This window comes from Sphaeramia orbicularis, chromosome 22 (genome assembly GCF_902148855.1).
Source record: "Sphaeramia orbicularis chromosome 22, fSphaOr1.1, whole genome shotgun sequence".
Taxonomy (NCBI): domain Eukaryota; kingdom Metazoa; phylum Chordata; class Actinopteri; order Kurtiformes; family Apogonidae; genus Sphaeramia; species Sphaeramia orbicularis.
Window position 1 is genome coordinate 31,687,244 of NC_043978.1, and position 25,489 is coordinate 31,712,732.

A 25,489-nucleotide genomic window follows, 5' to 3' on the forward strand; every position below is an offset into this window, starting at 1 on the left:
TTTGTGGCAACTTGCATATTCATATTTCTCTACATCTAACCCTTCCCAAGTGAATTATCACAATTTATGATAATAATCCTCTGTATTTTGTATTTTCTGTGAAAATCATGTATTTTCCTGTAATTGTATTTACTGATCATGTTATTCACACTTTTTAATGGATAGTTTCTAGATGTAAACATTTTCACAATGTAATTTGACTTTTTTCACTCTAAGACATATAGGAAAGTTTGGAGTTTACATTATTTATAGGTTGTTATATTGTTATTTTACTGGTTAAGCCCATTTGACATTATATTGGGCTGTATGTGGCCCCTGGACTAAAATGAGTTGGACACCCCTGTCTTAGAGGATTAATCCAGCAATAAAAAAGAATCAGAAAACATCATTGTTGGACAGAATCAGTTATTTTTTCCTTTTATACTAAAGGTTAATTTTGCTAATAACACCTACATATTTTAATTGCAGAGCTGTCATTTGTAGTGCACCGTATTTTCACAGTGTGGCATTAGAACCCAGAAAAAATAGAGAAATTGAAGAAACTGTACTTCAATCTGATGAAGACCATGGCAGAAAGCCTCTGAACAGGACTTTGTGGAGAGGTGATGAAAGAGAAGACCAGTTTGGGATTACTGTGTTGGCAAAAAGTTGAGGTAAGTTATGTCATGTTTACATTAGATTAGATTAAATAGAACTTTACTGATCCCTTGGGCAGAACCCTCCTGGAGATTATGATTCCAGTACCAGCACAACACTGTATGTACAGATATAAGAGGAATTAAAAGATATAAAAGAAAAGGTTGTAAAGACAGTAGTACAAACAAGCAATTGCACATTAGAAATGGTAGTAACAAGAAAAGCACTCGGAGAGCACAGACCTCCGACACGAGAGATCCCCCCCCCCCCCCCCCCCCCCCATCACCACCAAAATGTAATAATTTCTTCCTTGTGCCAGTATCAACATTTCCTGAAAATTTAATGAAAATCCGTCCATAACTTTTTGAGTTATCTTGCTAACAAACAAACAAACACGCACGCACACAAAGCAAAGTGATCACAATATCTCCTGGCGGAGGTAATAAACCTCAGCATAAGTTCAGGGGTGGCCATGCCTTGGACCTTCTTAAAAACCATCTTTTCTCCTTGGCTTTTGAAACTATGTGAGATGTTTGAAGGTATTATTTTATTCTATTGTTTTAATTTGGTAGTGGTTTATTGTTCTTATTTTTTTGTTGTTTTTAATTGTATGGCTGTTTTTAATCTGTCCTTGTATTTTATTCTTTTATTTGGGTTTTATTTATTCTTCTGTACTGCACTGTTTTCTTTTTTGTACAGTTCTATGTCTTTTAATCTATTTTGTATTTTATTCTTTTATTTAGGTTTTAGTTATTCTTCTGTACAGCACTTTGGTCCACTGCGGTTGTTTTAGAGTTCTTTACAAATAAAGTTGGATTGGATTGGATACATTATAAAAGTAGTAATAAATAACAATAATAGTAGAAATAATAATAAAAGTAGTAGTTTTCATCAGTCATATCAATAGCGACAATTCAGTAACAGTGTTGGGAATAACGGCTTTAAAAAAATAACAGCGTTATTAACGCCGTTATTGTTTTCTAGTAACGAGTAATCTAATGAATTACTATGTGAAACGTTACAACGCCGTTACCGTTACCGGCAGTGAAATGTGGCGCGTTACTATGCACTGATACCTAACCGCTGTTATCCGTCCTGGCTTGCTCAGCCAGGCACGAGAGGTGTGACGTTCGAGGACGAGTCGAGTCTTTTAAGTAAACGATAAGAGCCGATTCGTTGCGAGCCGTTCGTTTACGACCGTTCTCATATTCAAATTGCCCACACTGCTTTCATGCTTCACCTGTGTGTCCATGAGTCTGAGTTGTCCACGCTGTCTTCACCTGAACGACTAATGACATGTCCGAGTTAGAGTTGTACCAGCACACCCCATGCATTTGAACTACGCAGAAACGTGCGCAGCTAATTTAGGGGAGGAGTTATCAGTGAGTCTGAGTGACTGCACTGAAAGAAGTGGAGATGTGGGATTACCTGGAGGAGCACCTTTTACTATAAAGGCAGATCCCCTCATGTGGTGGAAAAGCCGGGCCCTGGTGGGTCCTGGTGGACCCCAGCCTCACCACAGTCATGGTATTCAGTACCTGTCTGCTGGCCTACTCTATGCAACTGGCCCGTGAACAAAAAATCTTTCCTTTTACATATTTGAAGGTTTTTCAAAACAGTAACGCAATAATTACTTTCCCTGGTAACTAATTACATTTATGAGTGAGTAATTCCGTTTCTAATTCAATTACCTTTTGGGGAAAGTAATTAGTAACTATAACTAATTACTTTTTAAAAGAAATTTTCCCAACACTGTTCAGTAATGGTAGTGAAAATGATTATCATAAAGTAAATAATGTAAGTAATGGGATGTGTTTGTAGGCCTGGGTGAAGCCGGTGGCTGCTGATGCTGAGTGACAGACAGGGAGAGAGAGACAGAGAGAGAGAGAGGGACGGTCCTCCCGTGGAGCAGGAAGCTGCTTCTGGGACTGAACACAGAGGAGAGGGTGGCACAAAACAACGTCGACATCAGCAGGCAGCAGGGTGTCCACCATAATGTAGACCCAAACTGAGCACAGACCGCCGTGTGCCACATCTACCCACGCGTAGCACCCGCAAGAACACGAGCAGATGTCGAGGCTGCTGTGGTGAAAACAAAAGCAGAGTGGGCCGTGTTTTTGCATGTGGAAAATGAAGGAGCTGAAGGGCTGCGGCATGCGCTCCTCAGTGGGCTTTCTGTCCCGCAGAGAGCTGACCGGGCAGCCGCTCATGAAGGAGGAATTTCAGAGACGCAGGTTGGCAGGTTGCACTAGCCTCTACAAGAAGGATATGCTCGGACATTTCGGCTGTGTCAACGCCATTGAGTTCTCCAACAACGGAGGAGAATGGCTCGTCTCCGGTAAGTTGACAAATCCCTCTTCCCCCCGGCTCAGGCTGTTTTAAATGTTAGCATGCTAACGGTAGCTAGCCAGGCAGTCAGTCAGCTGAAACCCTCCAGGGCTAGACGATGCTAACTTAGCCTAGCCGTGGTGCTAACGCTAGCTAACTAACACCAGTACAGACGGCAGCAGACGCCCCGGTCCGGTCCCATATGTCAGTCCATGATATGAGTCCTGTCCACAGTTTTGGTCTCATCATGGCTGCCTCCTTAAACCAAACAGCTGAGAGGATTAAAAGCAATCATTTGGCCTACTGTGACAGCCTGAGGCTTAGCGTTTTTGGGCTGCAGAGGATGTTTACATTTCATAACAGAGGTGTTGTTCGCACATATTCCAGTATCTGAGCCTGTCACCATTTGATCAGCTGATGTGAACAATGTCTAGGCTTCTCTGAGGTTCTCTACGTCCATGACTGACACATATGTGGCCATTTCACTGGAATTATTGTCAGATGCACAATAACAAAAGACTGATTGCACCATATGTTGTAAACGGGCAGTGATGGAATGTAACTGTACTATTTTTGCTCAAGTACTGTTCCTGAACACATATATGCAGTACTTTACTCATATATTTACATTTTATGCTACTTTATACTCCATGACACCTCAGAGGCTAAGACTGCACCTTGTCCACCATTGCATCTCTCTGACAGCTTTATTACTTTCCTGATTACATTCTTCATCCCCTTCCTTGCAAAGTTTGTAAGAAAGTTGAGGATCAAGTGCTCCTATATGGGTGGAGTTTAACATGCTCCTCCTTAAGATAAAAAAAAGTCTTGAAAACCCAACTTGGATTAGCTGTGAATGCTTTGTCACTAAGATGAATGAGCTTATGAAAAGTTGACTGTGATTTTCACAACATACAAGTACCACAAATATGTATGAATATATAGAGAGTATGATGTTTTCCTGTAGATACTGTCCTATAGTATATAAAATAGTTCAAAAGAGCTCAAACTTTAATATTCACCAGAAAAAAAAAATGCAACTTACTCTTGAATACAGCAATAAAATGAAAACCAAATAGCAATCACCTAAGGACCTTCGACTGCTTGTACTTATCCTACTTGCTGGTAATGTCAAAATAATTTTATGTAAATAAGGTTTTGAGTATAAAAGTTTGAGTATTTTCAGTGTGATGTTAGTACTTTTACTCATGAAAAGGACTTTGTCTTTGATGCAAGTGTAGTATGTTTAAATTGCTCTAGTACATGTTTATATAGCATGGATCTTTAACTTAGTTTATGATAGAATGAATTGTAGTTTATGACTCTGTCAATGTCTACAGGAGGAGACGACCGCCGAGTTCTTCTTTGGCACATGGAGAAAGCCATCCACGCTCGGTCCAAGCCTGTGAAACTGAAGGGGGAGCACCTCTCCAACATCTTCTGCCTGGCTTTTGACAGCACCAACAAAAGGGTTTTCTCTGGTGGTAAGAGCAACAAAAACCACATGTGACCTCTGCTGCTGTTGAACAACTCACGAGGCCTATTTTTCTTTGTTTTGCTTAAAACAGACATGCAGGTGTTAGTGTAGGTTGTCAGTCTGTGGGCTGTAGATAAAACTGCAGCACATAACATACACTCTAAAGCTGTGGCATTGGACACACTGTAGGTTTAGAGCTGGTAGGTTGTGGAGTTAAACTGTCTATTAATGGTCTTTATTTTATATGACTTTTTTCAAAGTCTGTGAAATAAATTACTACTTTTTGGCATTCATAGCAATCCAGAGCATCAACTGCTGAATATGTAAAGATAAAGATGAGATAAGTTTGCCCTCTGCACAGCTGCATTCCATACTTTGTTACCCACAACTTGTCTATTTGCTGTTTCACAGGAAATGATGAACAGGTGATACTTCATGATGTGGAAAGGTGATGAAAACACACACAAGGCTTTTTATAATCATGCTGATAATACCAAAAAAAATCTGATAATCTGGCACTGTTAATTTTTCACCTAATGTACCTGTCCTCTTGTAACTGTCCCTGTCTGTTTTTCCCCACAGGAGGGAAACCCTTAACGTGTTCCTTCATATTGATGCCGTGTACAGCCTCTCCGTCAGCCCAGTCAATGACAATGTGTTTGCGAGCTCATCTGACGATGGGCGCGTTCTTATCTGGGACACTCGTGAGCCGCCCCATGGAGGTATGTAAAGGTGTTGTGTATGTTTCTGCACAGCTAAGAGGTTAGTGACAGTGATAATAACTTAATATAATATAATGAAGTGAAGCCATGTTTGGTATGATTGTTTCTTTCCAAATTGTGGTTAAAGCCCCCTTCCAGAAGCAAACAGGGCTGAAACCAAAATTTTTATTTTTTTTTTGATTCACATAACAATGAAAAAACTATAACTGATTATTTTCTGCTTAAGTTGGTTGTCCTGGATAAAATAAAGATCATTTCTGCAACCATATTTCAGACAGTACACCGCTGCCCTTTCCACTTTCTCTTTCTGTTGTGTTGATTTAGCTATATAATTTCTCAATTGAGTTTAGCTGTTACTTATGTAATAAGTGAATTGGCAAGAGAATTTCCCACAACATTAAGTAATCATGAGTTGTTTGCTTATGTAAAGACTCTTCAACTGCATAATCTCTAGTTATCAGAGCTTTTAGAAGTGCTTTGCGTGTTCTTTCATGAGTTGAGCGAGGATGTTTTCACATTTCTGTTTTCGTTTTTGCTCAGTTGTAATTTTATTTTAAAGTATGTCGATATGAGCTGGATGTGTTAGACTGTGCTTAGTTTTTAGCCCACAATGCAACAAATGAACCATGAAAGCAAAGAAAGTCTGAAGAATTAAACTCTACATTCATAATAAGAATTTATTTGTTGACATTGTTGAGGAGAGTTAGAAACATCTTAATAACACACAGTAATGCAGTCTTTGCAAACTGAGTTATTCTGTTTGTTTGTTTTTACACTTGGGGATTAGGAGGATTCATCACATAAACACTTTTTAGCTGTTGGCTCATTGAACTTGATATTGAACAGCCATATGAGACATAAAAGTCTGTATGGATTCTTTATTTACATTAGATTCCTCACACGTTAAACATGATTTATTAGCTTAAATTTTATATATTTTATGTGAATGGATGTAAAGATTTTCAAAGAATAAAAACTTTGATTCCTCTACTTCCAAGTCACTCATAGTATCACTTCAAGACATATATTCCACATAATAGTGAATAATAAATACAATAAAGAGTAATTATAATAGATATAGAATAGATGATCCAATAATAATGTGTTTAAGAGAAGTTCTGTACCTAAGTAAGAGTTACATTGATAATGTATTGCAGCCTGTACTTTTAGGTGATTGAACACTTTCTCATTGTGATCTGATGTGTGTTGACTGGTAAAACACTGTGGGTCAGAACACGTCTCCTCTGATGCACCCTGAACTCTTCATGGGTTGTTGTGGGGGGTTCAAGTGACTGCTGGACTGAGAATGGTTGTGCAATTCTCCAGGATGGGACTTAGTGAGATCTGTTGATACCTTTAAAAATGCAGTGGATCATCTTGCATATATTCCTATTTTAGAAACCTTCCTTGTGGCCAAGTTGGCCTAATAATACATTTAGCAGCAATCACTATTCCATGTCAGCAGGCAGGCTTTTCATGTTGGTCTGTTGTAGCATTAGAAGCTACACTTATAAAAATGGAAGTTACACAAACGCTCTCACATTCTTCTGTTGCTCGAGCTTATTAGTCATGTTTTTAGCAGCTCCACTGTTGCCAAAATGTCATGAATCAAAATGAGTGATTACATAAACGGCTAAAGAATGTTTGGATAAAATATTTAATTGATGAGTTCACTGCCCTCTGCTGGAACTTCACTCAAGTGTGACTGTTGTAAACTCTGTACAAATTAAATATACTTCCTGAAATGTTGAGGAGGCATCTCTAACAGTAAGCCCTGGAGTGACATGTTATAATTTATAAAGTTCTTAATGGTGGCGCCTTTACATTATTTAGTCCCATGATCATTATTTGACGCATTAAGGCAGCAACTAACATTTTTATTGTGATTTAGTCTGTTGATTTAATGAATGCTAATGAGTCGTTTAGTTTATTAGGTGACATCCTCAAATGTCTTCTTTGGTCTACAAGCCAAACATATTCATTTTGCTATCACAGAGAAGAAAATATTCACATTTCTGAAGCTGAAATCAGATAATTTTGCCCCTTTTTTTCCTTAAAAAATTACTTAAACTGACTATTGACAGATTGATTAATTGTTGTAGGTTTTCTCAAAATGTTTGAGTAATGGGCTTAAACATTACATATGGGAAAACTGCTTTTAGTTTTAATGCTACATGCACAGGAAGACTGAACTGCACAAATATAACCTTTACACAATTGTTTTTATTCATCAGGTTAAAACTATGTTTACAAAAGGCCTAGTTCGTTCATGTTCTGTTTGTTGTTTATTTTCTTGTTAATGATTTTATGTGTATTTATTCTAGTTTAATTGTACTCCTGACATCATTGAAAACTAGAGCACTGCCCTCTATGATTTATGCAGGCTGAAGTGAAAAAGGAAGATGCGAATATGAGAGACGTAGGTGTGATGATCTAGCAAAGACATGTCACTGTTATAAGTATTAAATATGGATAATCTCTTCTTGTAGAGCCGTTCTGCCTGGCCAGCTACCCCTCGGCCTTCCACAGCGTCATGTTTAACCCTGTGGAGCCCCGACTGCTCGCCACCGCCAACTCCAAAGAGGGAGTGGGGTTATGGGATATTCGCAAGCCTCGCAGGTTAGACATTTTTCAATATATCTGTGTTTTCACTCAACCTCATACTATTGGGAAATTAGGTTTTGTTGAAGATAAGTAGGTAGACACACAACACATACTGTAGAAGCAAGACTATGAAAAAAAAAATCTTCCATGGGAAGTGTTGAAGTCTGCATTTACTCCACAAACCACAATGAGTCACTATGAAATGTCTGTGGCTTGGAGTGTGTAGGTGTTGCCTTTTGTCGTAAAATTTATATTTGTATCAGCAGAAGTGAAAATTACCAAGATATAATCATGCTCATAACACAGGTAAACTATCATTAGAAATATTGAAACATATTTTAAGTAGTAAAACATACTAATAAATGTCAATTTATGCCAATAAGTAGAAACAATGTAGATCTCATATCTTGATACAAGTAATTTCAGATCCATATAGAAATCCACATCCGGACATAAGGTATTTTTCAGGTATGAATGTATGAAAACATAAAAATCAACGTATAAAATATAGAAAGGTAGATAAAAAAACACTTAATAATTTATGGTACAGTTCTAAAATATGGCTTTGTAGATAAATATTTCACTTAACCAGTAGAACTGTTTGAAAAACCAAACAAAAAGAATACAGGCCTAATGGTAATATTGAGCACTTTCCTGGTATTTTTCATGAAAGGTGTAAATATGGAAAAGTTTACGCTACCAAGACCAAAATAAGGTTCATAATATAAAAGATAAAATATAATAAGCAACAAATCACTGCCTGTATCCATGTTGTGAGGGAGGCAAAACACAACGCATTATGAAAATGCTGAAAAATACTGAAAAATACAACATACATTTGTAACACAATATGTTTAAAAGAGGGACATTTTTCTCTGTTCAGTACCCAAATAAAATTTTTATAAATCTAAATGAAAGTATTTGACGACCTGCATGTGTGTTAAATCTCATACATTTCCCTGAAACATATTTCAGTTAAGCCAGCGTAAACCTGCTGCAGCCTTTGCTGCTCGTCTGTTCTTGTCCACCAGGTGGAGCTGTTGGTTTATTGTTAAACTAACTGGTTGCCTGCCAGCTGCAGGACCTTCTCCTCTCACTGCAAAACTAAATGTTTATACCAATAAATGACTCTGTGAAAACAGCAAAATGAGCTGAGTGTGTGTTTGCACATACTCAGGTTGGGTTTAGCTTATTAGTACACAGATGACGACACTTCCAATAACAGAAAGCACTGACTCATTTCTCTTCTTCTACTGCTGGCTCTGCCTCTCTACAGTGTTTACACAGTAATTCATTAAACTCTTTCAGTCCGTTGTGAATTTAAAAATAACTTCAACATTTGGTGGATCAAATAGAAACCTAGTTTATTTATGCTAAGCTATGTTGATGTCAACCGTCAAATTGCATCTATTAAAGATAGTGTTATGTTTTTAAGAGTGGTCTTTGACACAAACCTCTTAAAGTCGTCACATCCAGACATAAAATGCTTACTTTTCAGGCTTGCCTTTAGTTTTTGTCTGGATTGTGTTTAATGAGGTTGTCAGTGTTTGATCTTGTATATTCTCATGTTACTTGATGTTGTTTAATCAAAGGCACATTGTGTTTACCTTTGTTTAATATCACAAACAATTACCTGCTGTGCTTTTCCTGTAAAGGGAAAACAGCATTTGTCATGTAAAATAATCATGTATTGTCAGTAAACTCGAAGCACATTTTTGGACCAGAAACTCAGGGAGTGTCATAAGTTAATTTTAACACAATATTTCTATATAAAGTGATAGTCTTATCTTGTATTAAAAGGGAATAGCTGCATGTTGTGCTCTGAAATACTTGACTTCATGCTCTCTTGGCAGTACAGACTTCTGTGTCAGCTTTGGTTTTTTTTTTACATCATTCCTCTGCTACTGTATAAGTATAAACAAATTAGATACTGTACATTCAGACTGTTTTTTTGCCAGCAGCAAATGGTTGTGAACTTCATGTTTCCTATGCATGCATAATATAAAAATATGGAATTTGATTTTAGTAATAGGTAGGGAGAGATATTTGTGTTTCCACACTATTTATTATTGCTGCTCTGCTTTCTAAACTATTAAATTCAGAATTTCTAAAAATAACAGCTAAGCGGCAGAGAGTTTTTCGTGGTTGGAGCAACCAGTTCAGCCAAGTTACAGTATTCTGACAATTATCTGGAAACCGAATAAAAAAACAAGTCAGAATGTAGTATATGGTGAATGATAAAGCTATTTATTTACAGAATAATTAATACTAAAATGTCAAATATGGTCTCAAAAATCTTAATAAGTGTGGAAATTGGTCTGAAAAGTGGTAATTTTTCTTTTTAATGGATATAAACAGGAACCCTGAAAGATAACAGTTGATGAGATGTTGAATGTGTTGTTTGTATCTTGGACTGAAACAAACTCAAAATAATGAAAGTATCCTCTCTCTCCCTCACTCTTCACCTTTTTTTAGGTTTGTATCAAGTAGCTGATGTGACCTGCTGCTCATACACCTTATCATAAGACAGCCTACCTAGGTCATGAAATAAATTCTGCTTTGGCAATGCAGTTACACAGTGTAACTTGGATTTGTAGCGATAAAGAAAATATAACACCTTACACTAGTCAATTCTGAGATGGATGGATGGATTGATTTTATTTATCCTAATCTGGGAAGTTACAAGAAAATAATACTATTACTCCAACTAAGACAAACAGGGAAAAAAAATTTAACTATTACATCTTCACTTAACAGACTGAAATGTCCATTCACCAGTAACGGTACAGACTGATCTTACAAGCTTCATTCCGTTCCCTCAGCTCTCTGCTACGTTACGGAGGCAGCATGTCCCTGCAGAGCGCCATGAGCGTTCGCTTCAACAGCACAGGTACCCAGCTGCTGGCCCTACGCCGCCGCCTGCCACCCGTCCTCTACGAGCTGCACTCCCGCCTGCCCAGCTTCCAGTTTGACAACCAGGGATACTTCAACTCCTGCACCATGAAGAGCTGCTGCTTCGCTGGAGACAAAGATCAGGTTGGTCCTTAACACAAGTCCTAGTCGTTTTAATCCACAAGTAAAGTATTTAAAAGATAATATGACATTTCACTAAGTCCACAGTTTGGTTTAGACTGCGATTTTTGAGCCGTGATTCATTTATTTATTATTGTGTTGGCAAAGTTTCTGGTTCATTTGCAATATTGCACCAACTAAAGAACTGTGTGAAGACAGATTGACTTTATAAATGAGCTCCACATTAACTGACTTAATGAACCAAAATAAATAACCCGTCGACCAATATACATATTAAATAAATACATTTTTAAAAATCAGCTATATACTGTCTAATACTTGCAGTGGGAGTTGCAAAATTTACATCTCGTCTCGTGTTATAGTGTTAAATAAGCTTCAGTACTATTCCACTTTTCTGAGACTCAGATGGTTACCTTATATTTTTTATTTCTCCCAAGTGCCATTTAGCTTCTGATACAAGTTAAGCCAGTTCTGTGGTTATTTGAAACTTAAGAAGAATACTGGGAACATGTGGGTTGAATAGAAAGAATAAAAATAGGAGAATGCATCAGTTCCTTCTGTGAAATTGGGATGTATGAGTGTTGGAGGAGCACCCGAGGCATTCAGACTCACTAATGACGGTCCCGTAGGTCCTCCTCAGACATGACATCACCCAGCAGTCATGTTTATTATGCTAATGTTATCCTTTAGTCTCGGCAGAGCTCGTGAAGACTTAAAATCGGTCCTGAAGGAGGAGGTTTAGAGGTTACAGCAGCAGGTTTGCTAGTTTGAATCTGTTCACCTGCTGCAAAGCTGGACAGAAAACTGGCTGAAGAAAGAGGAACGAGAGCATAATGATTTATCTCCGCAAGAAGAAGAATATTAAGATTTGTTTGATGTTAAATGTTGAAGTAACATTTTACCAGATGATCATTTAATAAAACTTGAGCAATGAGAAATTGTTGTCTTCACAATGTAGCACAAAGACAGTGTTAAAATAATGAATGCCCACACTAGAGCTGCAACAGTCAATTATGAGTGATTAATTTTGGAATATTAAGTTAAGCAATAGTGATTTTGATTATCATTAACTGCAGTTTTGAAAGAAAATGTCATAAACTGCAGCTTTCAAATTTCTCTTTCTGCTTTCTCTTTTTTCATCAGTAAATTAAATATCTTGGAATAATGGACTAAATGAGATGTTGAGATGTTTCTGACGTTTCATACACCAAACGCTCAATTGAAAAATGAATCAGATAAAAAAAAAAAATCACTAAAAATATTATTTGCACCCTCACAAATATGTATAGAGTCAGACAAAGGTAATGAAGATGCCTTCTCAACCTGCACTCCTTAAAAGCCTGCAACAGTTATTCAATTCATTGATCGAAATGCATTATCTGAAGTGAAGTAGTATTCAATCCCAACTCCTTGAGTCAAATTTCTGGATTAATGCCACAGCTTCTCCAACATGAAGAATTTGATGCTGTATTTGTCTTACTTGTTACCTTGAGTTGGTAAATCATTTACACACAATTCAGTGCCTTGAGCGGAATGAAATTATACCAGAACAAATTTGCTTTTTTCTGTCATTAGAAGACAAAATGAAATCATGCATGGAAGATAATACCTAGCTGCCTCCCTGAACTCAAGAACACTTAATACACTTGCATATAACCTGAGCAGGAGCATACAAAGCTTAAAGACATGACAAAGGATGTGATAGAGATTCGGTGCCTGCCCAGTTCTCAGAAATGTCCTTGGCAGACCAAGAATTACAACCATTGGAGGATTTTGCCAGAGCTATGTGAAAGCAGAGATGCAGAGTGATGGCCTACCAGTTGAAGTTGGTGGAAGGTAAAAAAAAAAAAAAGGGGGGAGGACGGTTTGGGTGTGACATTCCTGTCTGACATGTCCTCTGGAAACCTGAGGACAAACACACAGGTGTTCAGAATGTCCAACAGCAACCAGACTGACAGTCTGTATTTAAGGAATAATGATTTAACATTAATTTAACTCATTTTATTTATCATGTACCTTAGATAAGAAACCCTTTATGGGATTATTGTGGTTTACTGATAAACTGTTTGTTAGAGGATAAAAAGAAAATGGATAAACAAGGGTCAAGGTTGGATTATAGCACCCGAGTGGAAGCTGGAAAAAAAAAAGTGTAAGCTTTTACAGTGACAGCATATTTGTGAAAGAATGAAGAATTTGTTTAAATCTCTGACAGATAAAACAGCACAAAAATAATTGACTTTGACAGACTGTCAGGAGGCAAACGGCACAAGACACTGCATAATAACAAATCCAAAGGGTTTGAAAATATGCTTCCAGATGGTAAAATAAGCCTTGACAAGCACTTCAACTCAACAAAACCTTCAATATAATGTTAAAAGATAGAAGGTGCACTTGAATACTTATATGATTCTGATTGTCAGTGTTGACTGTACATGTCATAAGGTGTGGAAATCAAATAAACACTCGAAGAAGGGCAAGTATTGTTTTTTGTTTCCTTTTGTTTTTTTTTGGAGACTGTTTTTTTTTCTTCTTGTTATTCAGGTTTTGTACTTGGATAAAATGCAATGCTACAACAGTTTTGTGGGTTTTCACAACCAAGCATAATTATACTTAATGCTGACCTTCAGTAAACAAAAAAGATTCAAAGATTTAGCGTCCTCAAATCTTGAAATGTCTTTCTTGATTCACAGACAAAGATATTCAGTTTATTGTCAAAGAGGAATACAGAATGTATAAAATATTCACATGTAAGAGGCTGAAATCAGAGGCTTTTGGTTGGTTTTTCCAAAAAACTGAACCCATTTAACTGATTATCAAAACAGTTGGGGATTAATTTCATATTTGGCAATTTCCTGATTAGTTAGGTTATTGCAGCTCAAAATCTGCGTCGTCATTGTCTTTTTTGTTTTGTGTTATCTGATTTTAATCTGGTTTGTCTGGATTGGGTTATTTCCAAACAAGTGGAAAATGTAAGATGCTTTGTACCTTTTGATTTAATATTCCAATATTCACATGAAGCACCCAGCTGGTTTCATTTAGGAAGTGACCGCCTGTTTCTGCCGTGGTTCCGTCTCTGCGTTATTTGTCATGTTAAAGCCCCTGTTTGAGGCAGGACTACCTCCAACCCCTGGCGCTGCCAAAACCTACGTTTAGTTACAGATTTAAGTGGAACCACATGTTCTAATAACAGTTCAGGAGCTCTGTGGGGGTCAGGCTGCCATGTCATGTCAACAGTGCGTTTCATCGCACCTGGTGAGATGCTGCACTTTGATAAGACCTGCCGATGTACCAAATATAGACCCCTCTCTGAGCCCTGAGGGTTTGCGTCTCGCTGAGTGTATTTAGATAATATTTCCTCTCCCTTGAGGTCTGATGGAAAGTTTGATCACTTAAAATGACTTGAAGCTTTAAACATCCTTTTATTTTCCTCTCAGTACATCTTGTCCGGGTCTGATGACTTCAACCTCTACATGTGGAGAATCCCAAAGGATCCAGAGGCAGGTGAGTTATTGAAACTGTCTGCACCAGCTACATATTCCTATGAATGCATGGTGATAGTTTAGTACTGTTAATGATTTTTGAAGGACACAGAGAGGATTTCATAACCCTGGTTCCTTAGATTCCTTAGTGCCTTATCTTAAGCCTGTTCAGCTCAAAGCACTCGTTCTGCTTTGTTTGTTTTTCATGCATTTACTTAGTTTAAGTTCACACTGTTCCTATCTCAATCAGGGCTTTTAATCACACATACCACGACTCCCTTATAGATGTAATTCTGCAAGGTTAAAGATTTCCGTGGCGTCTGAAAAGGCAAAACAAACCCAAGTCCTGTCACTGTTTAACCGCAGAAAGAATGATAGACTTCTCTATGCTGAGACTGTGGTTTGCCCTCAGTTCATTTGGTCACAATATGCTTTCCAGACATGAGTAACTCCCAGATATCCTGTATCAATGCCCGTCTCTTAATGTCCTTTTCCATTGTGGAGTCTCAGTTCAGGTTTAGACTTTAGTTCGAATGTATGTATGAGGATTCTGTTGGGTGTCTATAAATTGGCTTAAGAGTCTGGTTTCGACCACCTGTGTATGTAAAGTGTCACGAGAAAACTTTTGTTATGATGTGGTGCTATATAGATAAAATTTGATTAAATTTGATTGATGGTGAACATTAAGAATTAACTGCTCCACATAGAGCTTTCTGTGAAAATTTGTTCAGTACTTTAGGTAGAAAGTTCCCCAAAATGCATCAACAAAAGAATGTGCTCATTTGTCGCTCTGCGGCACCACCTGACACATTTATGGATTTTACTCACTCTGAAAATATGTGCAGTGGGCCTATTTGGTGTCAGACTAACTGCATATTATTAGGATTGCATTACTACTGTCTGTTTTTAGTGTCTATATTTTTCTATTCAGAAACAGGTGGAATAATGGTGACTGTTTGTGCAGCTGAATATGTTTATTTAAATAAGCCCTTGACATCGACTAGCATCTCCGTGACTGTATGTCTGCCAGTATCACATTAAACAAACCACGTCCTGTTCTGTCTATTAGGAGGCCCTGGGCGAGTGGTGAATGGGGCTTTCATGGTTCTGAAGGGTCACCGGTCCATAGTGAACCAGGTTCGCTTCAACCCTCACACCTACATGATCTGCTCATCTGGTGTGGAGAAAGTCATCAAGGTTAGTACACAAATACGATTCACCAAAAATAAACACAAGGTTCAGATTAGACTTAGATGAGAAATATTGGCGTTGGATAAGAGTTGGACTGTTGTAAGAACTTTAAATTTGTTGTAATGGTAAAGCCAATGCTTAAGCAGCCCAAGAAAATCTCAGCACCTACCTGTCCATCAGAAAACAGCCCAACTTCGTTTTTCTTCATCTACTCCTCTGCTTTCATTGCTTGCTAGAGGGGATGCACAGATATATCGGCAGGCATTTACTGATATCTACTAAAATATTGTTTCATCGTTGTAGTGATTGATATTTATCAATGTTATGTTAAAATGTATTTCAGTCATTTATGATTAAATTTGATGAACCATTTGAAAAATTTAAGTGAAGCTGTTCACGTATTTAACGAAGATTTTCCTGGCACAAATAGGGCATAAATAACAAAACAAATTCATCAAACACAAAATAAGTAAGTCAGCATCAGCTATCACCCAAATTATTTTACGTATCAGTACAGATTAGAGATGTAATGATATGAAAATTTTATATCACGGTTATTATGACCAAAATTCTCACGGTTATTATCGTAGTATTGTTGAAATGTGCTCAAAATGTTCAAAAAGTACTTATACACACGCTGAAATAATTTAACCAAGTTTTATTTTGGAAAAACAGATAAAATAACACACACAATGTACTTTTTGTTGGCAGAAACATTAAAATATTAACATGTAAACATCAAATATACAAATGTGCATTAAAGATGGCACCTTATGGCCATGAGAGGTCACTGCACTTTGCACAATCCAAAATACAACCAGACTTCCTACTTTGTCCTTTTTTGTGGTGGGAAAAATCTCCGTAGCGCTGTCCGTGCGGGAGCCCTCCGCCATGTTTTCAGAGGCCAAATTTTTCAAACTTCACATGCACGCCTGGAGTGCTGCTGCTTCTCCAGGAAATGAGCAGTATTACAGTGAGTTTTTCAAAGTGCAGTAATTAAACATGGTTTTAATGATAATTAGAATTTGAAACAGTAATACTAACCGTCAGGAATTTTACCGTGGTTTATCATTATACTGGTAATCCTTACATCCTAAGTACTGGTGCAGCCTTTCTCACTAGCAGTTGCATTCAACACCAGATTCCCTCTTATTTCAGAACAAGCCTTGTCTGCCTGGTATTTGGTGTTGGTATATTTTTTCAGCGCTATATCTATTAAGAATCTTTCTTCACACATCTATCTCTAGCAACAGGTGCGTAGGAAGAGTGCACAACGCCGTATCAATCGAAATTCAGGAGATTCCTGCACAATGTAAGGCTTGCAATAATGAGGGTATTTTATTTCAAATGTGATTTCAAGTCAGCACTAGTCCTTCGTCAGGCAAATGCTGCATGATTGCGCATAAGGAATAGCGTTCCCTCAAGTGAAGTAAAAAAAAAAAGTATCATTTTTGCACAATTTATAATGTACATGACCGCAATTATAGTGACATTGATTAAAAATTCAGTATATTCAATGCTTTATCTGTCGGTTTTATAATTAACCATTTCACTTCCTATGCACTGTCTCTGCAGATAAATAGACTGCCGCACTTCACACTGATGACTTATTAAGAGGGATTACTTTTATAGAGATTTTTACATCTTTTTTTCATACATTGCATGCATGCTTTTAAGAAACTGGATTGAATGCGTCTGTTGTCTGTTGCATTTAGTATCATCAGTAACAGCAGTAGCAGTATGATGACATAGCGCTTAAAGAAGATGTTAGTCAAGTTGATGTTTGGGTTTGAGTGTCGTTGTCCTGAGACAGACAGTAGACAAAGCCCTGAAGTGAGACACTGATCTCCAACGACACTACACAGTTTCTGAGTGAGCTCTGACTTCCCCCTGTGAGCAGACATCCCCTATCATTTACTTTCATCTGATACAGCAGATTTATCAAAACTGGGTTATAGAAAGATGAAGAAAGATCGTACAAATCCCAGATGCCATTTGGTGTACAATACATCTCAAGGCCTTTAAAGTGTTTCAGTTTAAGGCAGCCTGGTTCATGTAGAGCTTCTGCGGCTAAAACTAAAGCCTCCCCTGACATTTACTCTGTTAATAGTAAAGCTGCCAACGTGTCTTTTTGTTGTCAGTACATAGTTTTGATCTATCGTCTTAAATGCTTTGAAGCAACCTGCACTTAGACTCACTCTTCACAACATTAAGATTTGACGCTGCTTGAACAATAAGTGTCCTGACACATGCAGCAGCTGTGTTAAAAAGTCTTGTTCTTGAGTGATGATGACTCACTGGATTATCCTGCTGCTGACCTGATGAATAAACCAGGCAGTATTCAAAGATGGTCTGATGTCTGACTGTTTTTTACTCAGTGTGCCTCGGGTCAGAGAAACAGAGCACATGTTGGATTTCGTCATTTACTCATTTCAGAGTCAACTTCCATAGTTCTTTAGATTCAGCCAAAAAGTAGGAAATATTGAACATTTGATGAGTTTTTAGATTTAATGATATACAACAGAGTTTTATTATCCATAGTAATAAGCTAACATTAGTTTGTAATTTTGTAATGACACACTTTACATGAATCACCTGATCACTTGGGCTTTTTCATTTTGGTCTTTACTTTTGTGCAAAATTTGAAAGTAAATACTTATTTTCTCAATGATGACAGTAGCCTCTGTCTGTAAGCAGCCACATTTTTCAGTCAAGTGGAAAATAATGTGAAGATTTAGATAATTATGGTGTAACTTAACTCGTCCCTGCATGAATTATGATAACCTGAGGAGTTATTTCAGAGTTTTTCCTTCAATCATAAGACTTAAGCAGCACCTAAGTTCCGTTAATGGTAATAATAATGATACCAAATGATTATAAAATCCTGTATTTTTATTGAAATCTGTACATGTTCCTACTGAATTACCCTAAAATGTCCGTGTGTGTTCTTTAGTGTTCCACAAACTTAAGGAAAAGGCTCATGAATAGACTTTTCAGTGTTTCTGCTGATGGCTTTCTTTCACAAATGTGGGATGGATAATTGCTGAAAACAACATGAAAAAAAGTAAATTACTGAATAATTTCAAACCCAGACATCCTGTCTGTGTCTGAAAACCGAGGGAAAACCTTGGGATTTTTTTTCCCATGTGTTTTTATCATACAAGAAAATAGAATATGTCTAAACTGTTACTTTTACTGTTTGTTTTTCCATGCTTCTCTGACTACAACTTTTATCCCTATCTTTATTATTAGGTTGAAATTGCTCTGATTATTCCCAGGAAAGTTGTTTAATAACTTGAACAACAGTTTAAAAACAATTAAGATAAGACGGAACTATTTACATTCACAGTGACAGAAGCATTTACACAAAGATGACAGATTAACCTCCGTCAGTAATGGTAATATGAGCATTTTACACTCAACACTGAAAGGTGATCCAGGCCCAGGTGTTCAGCAATGAGCCACTATCAATAATCTTTGAACTGACATGACCTTCTTACTCTCCCTTTGTGCACATGTATTTTCTTTCATATATGTTTCATTCTGTCACTGTCTTTCCATCTCTCTTACTTTATTCTTTCTCTCGCGCCACTCCTCTTTGTGCGTTGTCTTAAATTTCTCTTTCATCCCTCTCTCCTCCGTGTTGTCTCTTTGTCGGTCCAGGTCTGGAGTCCTTACCAGCAGCCTGACAGTCTAGGTGACCTGGAGGGCCGTGTGGAGGACAAGTCCCGCAGCCTCTACACCCACGAGGAATACATCAGCCTGGTTCTGAACAGCGGCAGCGGTCTGTCCCATGATTATGTCAGCCAGTCCATCCAGGAGGACCCACGTATGATGGCCTTCTTTGATTCTCTGGTGCGTAGAGAGATCGAGGGCTGGAGCTCAGACTCAGACAGCGACCTGAGCGAAGAGGCCATCATGCAGCTTCACGCTCGTGGACGTCGATCTACGCGAACCGCACCGGTGGCTCCTGTCACCGCTTCAGCTGCCGGTCACCACAGCGACTCCGATAACTCCTCGTCATCCTCTGTTGTCTCTGGAGGGGAGGAGCAAACCGGAGCAGAGGGGGAGGTGAGGAGACAGCGGAGACAGCAGCGACATCAGTCAGGTTTCCTTGTGAACGAGGACTCGGACTCCAGTGAGTTTTGGCTCGACCCCATGCCCCGGCCTCGATCGCCAAGTCCTAGGGACAACTCCACTCTATCCAGCCCCACCTCCTCCCCTTCACTTCCTGCCGGTGCCTCCAGCTCGTCCACATCCACCTCCAGCTCCAGTAGCGATGATGAAGAGCGTCGCAGTGCAGTGAGGCGCCGTAATGTGATGAGGAGGCGGCGCATGAATGTTGTTTCCAGAGCTGGAGACCGACCTGAGTCTGTACAGGCTCTGTTTTCAGCCATAGACTCCTGCAGTTATCCCTCAATCTCAATTGATGACCTGTCTTCATCATCATCAGGTGAAGAACAGAACTCTGTACAAATTAAGCCCCAGGTTGGTGGCACCACAGAGGAGGAGAAATGCCTGAGCCCTTCGGACTTTGTGTGTCAAAGCCCGGTCATGTCCCCTGAGAGCCAAGAGAATGAGGAAGAGAGTGACAGAACTGAGCTACAGAGACATCTAGCTGTGGAGGAGCTCAGGACAGAGACTGAAGGGAGGACGGCGTTAGACGGTTCTCACAGCGCAGAGGCGTGCAGCAGCTCGGTGGCGGTGGATGGTAACTCCCAGAGCCGGTGTAGCCCTGGGGTGAACGGCCAGCACCGGACTGTGGCACCAGCTGTGGGACACATGAATGAGAACACACATGCGTCCTCAGAATCAGAGGAAGAGACTGAAGACAACAGACTGTCACCTCCAAAGGGCTCGACTCTGAAACGGACTCACATGGGATCAGAGGGCGGGGGGCCGGGCTCCTCACCATCAGAGAAGAAGTTAAAAACATAATTATTTTTCATCCAAGAAAGAGATCATTTGTTAAAAGACTTAATTTAGAAAGTGGGTTTTCTATGGGTTTTTACAACTCAGCTTTTTCATTTTCCATCTTGGTTGTAGCCATGAGACACACGAACACTGCTTTAGAGCAAAAGATGTTGGGAAGGAAATGAGGTTGTTTTTTTGTTTTAGAACAAATTAATTAGTCATCACTACAGAGGTCAAACCGGAGATGACTTTAAAATGATGGGAAATAGAAAACTTAAGCTAAATATTGTTGATAGCAGAGGTATTTTAACTGAAATACATTGGCTACTCATTTATTTTCTTGCGGTATCAGTGTTTTTCTTCTCATGCTCTGGTTGTTGCAGAATGCTCCACCCAGGATTTGGAGCCCCTCCAACATAACAAAAAAGGTCTTATGGAGGACAATGGCTTTGCAGCATTTTAATATCTGCATTTTAACACTGATTCTAATTCTGAATTTGCTTTTGATTTTTAAGTGATTCTTGACTGCTTCAGTGTGTCTGAAGAATTGACTGTCTCCACAGAAATCCTAAGGAGCACCATTTTGTTTAAGCTGTACATTGAAATGATGCTTTCAGTGTCTGCAAATTGTTTTTGTCTCATTATCCAGCCCTCTGGGTACCATTACAAGTCAGTGCTCGCTTTTGTTTTCTTGCAATTAAAGAATAATTTGTTCTTCAATGATAATGTTATAGCTTCTTCCTGGGGCGTCACTTATTCACAATAGGCATTGGTGGGTGAAATGTTTTCTTTTTTGACACATCTGTCTGAAATGATAAAAAACAAGGTGTTTTATTGTAGAATTGGGTCCTTTGCCAAGTGCTGGCCACGTTGCCATGACAACACATACTGAACTCTGCTGTGAAAAGAGTCTGAAGCCTGTTGAGCTGGCTGTGACCTCCAGTAACAAATGTCAGCTGGAGTAGAACATTCTATTGATTGAACAAAATGCTAGAATACGTAAAGCAGTGATAAGAACTGCACTACTGCATAAACCATGGACATCGCTGAGACATAATATCCACTACTATGATGCAAAAAAAATGTATGAGTGCATATAAAAACTAAATTTTACAGTACTATATTGAAGTCTAGAACCACACGGTACATTTTGAGTGTAATGTTTTATCTTAATAGCGTTTATTAACTTATAACCACTTTAGTTATCAGAAAATATGTAGTATTGATATTCCAAACTATTAGCAGGGGAATGTTATGTACCAGAACACATTCACCTATCAAAACCACCAGAGAATTAATGCTCCATTTCCACAGACTGTATCACTGAAGCTCATTATTTACACACATCCTAGTATTATTTCTTTCAAACTAAATCTCAGTCAAAATAACACTGTCTATAATCTGATAGCTGTTAGCTTAGCCACAGTAAAACCGCAAATCACCATTTTCTGTTTTTCTCTGTTTTCAGTTTGCGCTGTCAGTAGCTGCACTAACGATCTGTTTGGAACTGTCAGAACAAGGTCAGAACTGTCACAGTTTAGTCTGAACGTGTGGATCGAACATACCAAACGCAACAACATAAAATGTTAATTTTGTACCTTCATAAGCTTCATAATCAAAGACCAGTGTAGAAAGATCACGCTATTTCATCATTAAACCTCATTCTTTTAAAACAGTGTCCAGTTGAGAAAACTGATAATGCTTTTATTTTTTAATCACTATGTTACTTTCTTGTAAAAGTTCTTATGGTTCTCATCATCAGCTTGGCATTAACATTAATTTTCATCATCAGGGAATCCAGCTGTGACTCACTACTCCCTCCAGTGGTTACGTACACAGCGACACATCGACCTGAGTATGTGAATAAATTCATTTCATACCTCTGTATTGCAAACGCACTGATGCTAGTTTTAGCTCATGTAGCTCCTTTATGTTTATGTTTACGCATTTGGCAGACGCTTTTTTCCAAAGCGACTTACAGGGGAAAACCAATTAAATCACTCAATCAATCAAATTTTATTTATATAGCGCCAGATCACAAAAAAAGTTATCTCTTGACACTTTAAATATAGAGTTGGTCAAAACCAGACTCTAAGCCAATTTACAGAAACCCAACAGAATCCTCCAGGAGCAAACACTTGTGACTGGTGACAGTGGCGAGGAAGCAAATTTTCACATTTTCATTTTTAAGTAGCTTTAAATAATTTTCCAGGTGAGCTTAGACTTGTTGCAGCTCATACAGTACCTGCAGAAAATCAGGAATATTACCAAGTAGACCGATGTACTTTGAACATCAATCTTGATCATTCTAGGTTCTATTTTTTATTTTGCAGTTTTATTTTCCTCATAAGTAAAATACATGTAAGGCATGTAAAAATATGTTGGATAAAATACTTTTTGAACCCGGTCAAGGGGGAAGAAGTCATGTGTGAAGTCAAAGAAACATAAAGGTCTGATAAAAAGCCACAAGCAAAATCCTACCAACAACTAATATATTTCAGTGATCACATTTGGAATATTACCAAAACACAATCCTGGCAGAATAGGTGTTAAATTACATCCAAAATCCTCTCAAAGGGTAAAATGTGATTCATTTAAGTTAATAGCAACAACAGCAAAAATTATCTAAATCATCCTCTATGCAAGAAACTAAACCAGCAGAGTTTTTCAGTTTAATTTCTTCACAACACTTTTGAAATTTACATTAAAAGATGGGGGGTTGACTTTGATGCATTGACCCCTGATTGACTCTTTAGAAATTTTAATTCTCCGACTCAGTAGGACATATGGTCATAAATACATTCCTGACAGTGTCATGTCTACGTCTACGTCTATGAAGCATATGATGTCATGACTGTCTGTCTGAGGAAACGGCCATGCCAGTTGTCTGCTGTCTGCACCCTGAACGACGGCTCTCTCCTGCCAGACAAAGCAGATGACCAGAGGGCATTACCAGCTTTTGTTAGAAAAGATTACAAAAGGAACAAATGGCATCGTGCCTCATAAGCTGGCAGGGAGGTGGTAATCTGAGGGCACGCAGACTTGTAGTCAAGGGTTATCGAGTTGTTTGCTCTGTTGTCAAAATAATTTCCTGTGCTTGGTTCAGTTTCTCAGTGTAGCCTGGCCGTCACCTACTATCTGCAGGAAGTAGACACCCTCCATTTAACCCCCATGCTTCCCCTGGGATGTGCATTCAAATGGGGATATTGTATACTGGAGGTTTGTTTACATTTTAACTGGAGTGTGGCTGCTGGCATGTATACAGTTTAATGATTAATTGTAGGCTGCACATCCAGAGGTGTGAAACACAGTCAGCTTTTTAACAGCTTACAATACAGTTCCACAGCTGTAACATCAATCAAACTTAGTCAAAAAGCTGGATTTTCACAGAATGAAGCCACATACTTTTGTTAATGCTGCACTTGACGTGAAAGCGTCTTCGGCTGGAAGAGAACAGCACCCATTAGTGCAAACATAATGGGTGATTTTATCTTTATTTATCCAGGGGAGGTTAACTGGTTTTGCGTGCTTTTTGGTCTCCCTCATAGGCCACAGTCAGCTGGGAGGTGCCCAGTACAACCACAGGCTTTGAGGACTTCCACTAGAGCAAGCACAGGATTAGTCAGGCCCTTATTCAGACACACCATAATAGTACAGGAGGGGATACTGTAGCTTTTTCAGTCACATCCTGCATCTCTGTATCTGACCCCTGAGACTCCGAAAGAGCAAAATGTGCCAGCAGAGTGAAACATTTTTGTACCACTTCACCATTTTATCTACTGAAAATGGATTTATTATTAGTTCATACTAGTGGTTAAGTAGGTAGGTTGTAACTTTATTAGTCATTATTTAAGTATATCACTTATATATATTAGTATATCTGTTATCAGTTAAGTGTATTAGTTTAGACTCACTGTTTAAGTTACATCTGCACAATCCCATCTACTAGTTGGTTAACTTACTTTAGCTTGTCCCTTTATCATTCCACAATTTAAGAACTACCTTGCTAACAGGGTGTTAAAGTGTACAACACATCAGCATCAACAGTTAAGAGTTAAAACCTCAGTGTTTTTCTCTAATGATGGCAAACTCAGGAGAAAAGAGTGAAGGCAGTCCTCAGACAAAGAGGTAAAAGCTTCTGTACAGATGACTGTTTCATGAGGACATTTTTGAAACATAAGTACATGATATAGTGATGGATTATAACTCACCTACTGAGAAGGCTGTGCTATGAATGCATCCTTTTAATTATTTTGTCTCAAGACTGCCTTTTGCCCTTTTTTATGCACCATATGCATGTTAATTTGTTAAGCCTCATTGATATGCCATATGCTTAACTTATTAACCCTTGAAGACTTTTTTGTGCTGATTTTCAAATGAATTTCTCTCACATCTAACCTTTCCTAAGAGATTCATCACTATTTATTCTTTTATCTCTTTTCACTGTAGCACTTGGAGATTCTTTTGAAGTGCTTTATAAATGCAATTGATTATTATTATTTTTTTTTTTTTTTTTTTTACAGATTTTACATTTTTTAACAAACAGACAGTAAAACAAAAAAGTAAAGACATACGAAACAAGAAACGTCAACAAGCACAGACAGGGCAGTATCAAAAATTAAAATACAACAATAAATATGTGGGTCAATGAGTCACAATGTTATCCCATCATAATAAGAGGGTTGAGTTAGTTTGGGTATTGTCCTGTTTCAGTCCATGTCAGATGATTCAGATATATTGTCTTATTGCATCCGATCATGTCCCGTAAACCTGCTGATATAATTACATCCATCATTTTCATAAACATTTGTGCACCTTCTCCTGGAATACATATTTACACATGTCGATAGTAAAACACACAGATGTTGACATATATGTGTATTTCTCATGAGAAAAAAAAAGGTATTGTCCTGTTGGGGCGTCACATCTTCTGGGATAGATGTCCAGTTTAACCAATAATTAGCAAATTTGTCCAAATTATGGTTCAAGAAGAAAGTTACTTTTTCCATATTGTATATTTCTTTAATAATTCCAATCCATTCCATCTTTGTTGGGGGTTCTTCGCTCAGCCATTTTCTTGTTATGGCTTTTTTTACAGGCTGCCA

At 38.2% G+C, this 25,489-nt stretch overlaps 1 protein-coding gene across 1 annotated transcript; it reads left to right on the plus strand.

Moving 5' to 3' along the window:
- Positions 1–2,526: 2,526 nt before the first annotated feature.
- Positions 2,527–21,104, plus strand: dcaf5 (ddb1 and cul4 associated factor 5). Its single transcript, XM_030126217.1, has 9 exons — positions 2,527–2,974; positions 4,305–4,448; positions 4,853–4,889; positions 5,024–5,163; positions 7,653–7,782; positions 10,590–10,803; positions 14,235–14,301; positions 15,349–15,476; positions 19,134–21,104. Exons 1-9 carry the CDS (start codon positions 2,758–2,760, stop codon positions 20,406–20,408), a joined length of 2,352 nt encoding a protein of 783 aa, XP_029982077.1. The 5' UTR covers positions 2,527–2,757; the 3' UTR covers positions 20,409–21,104.
- The last annotated feature ends 4,385 nt before the right edge of the window (positions 21,105–25,489 follow it).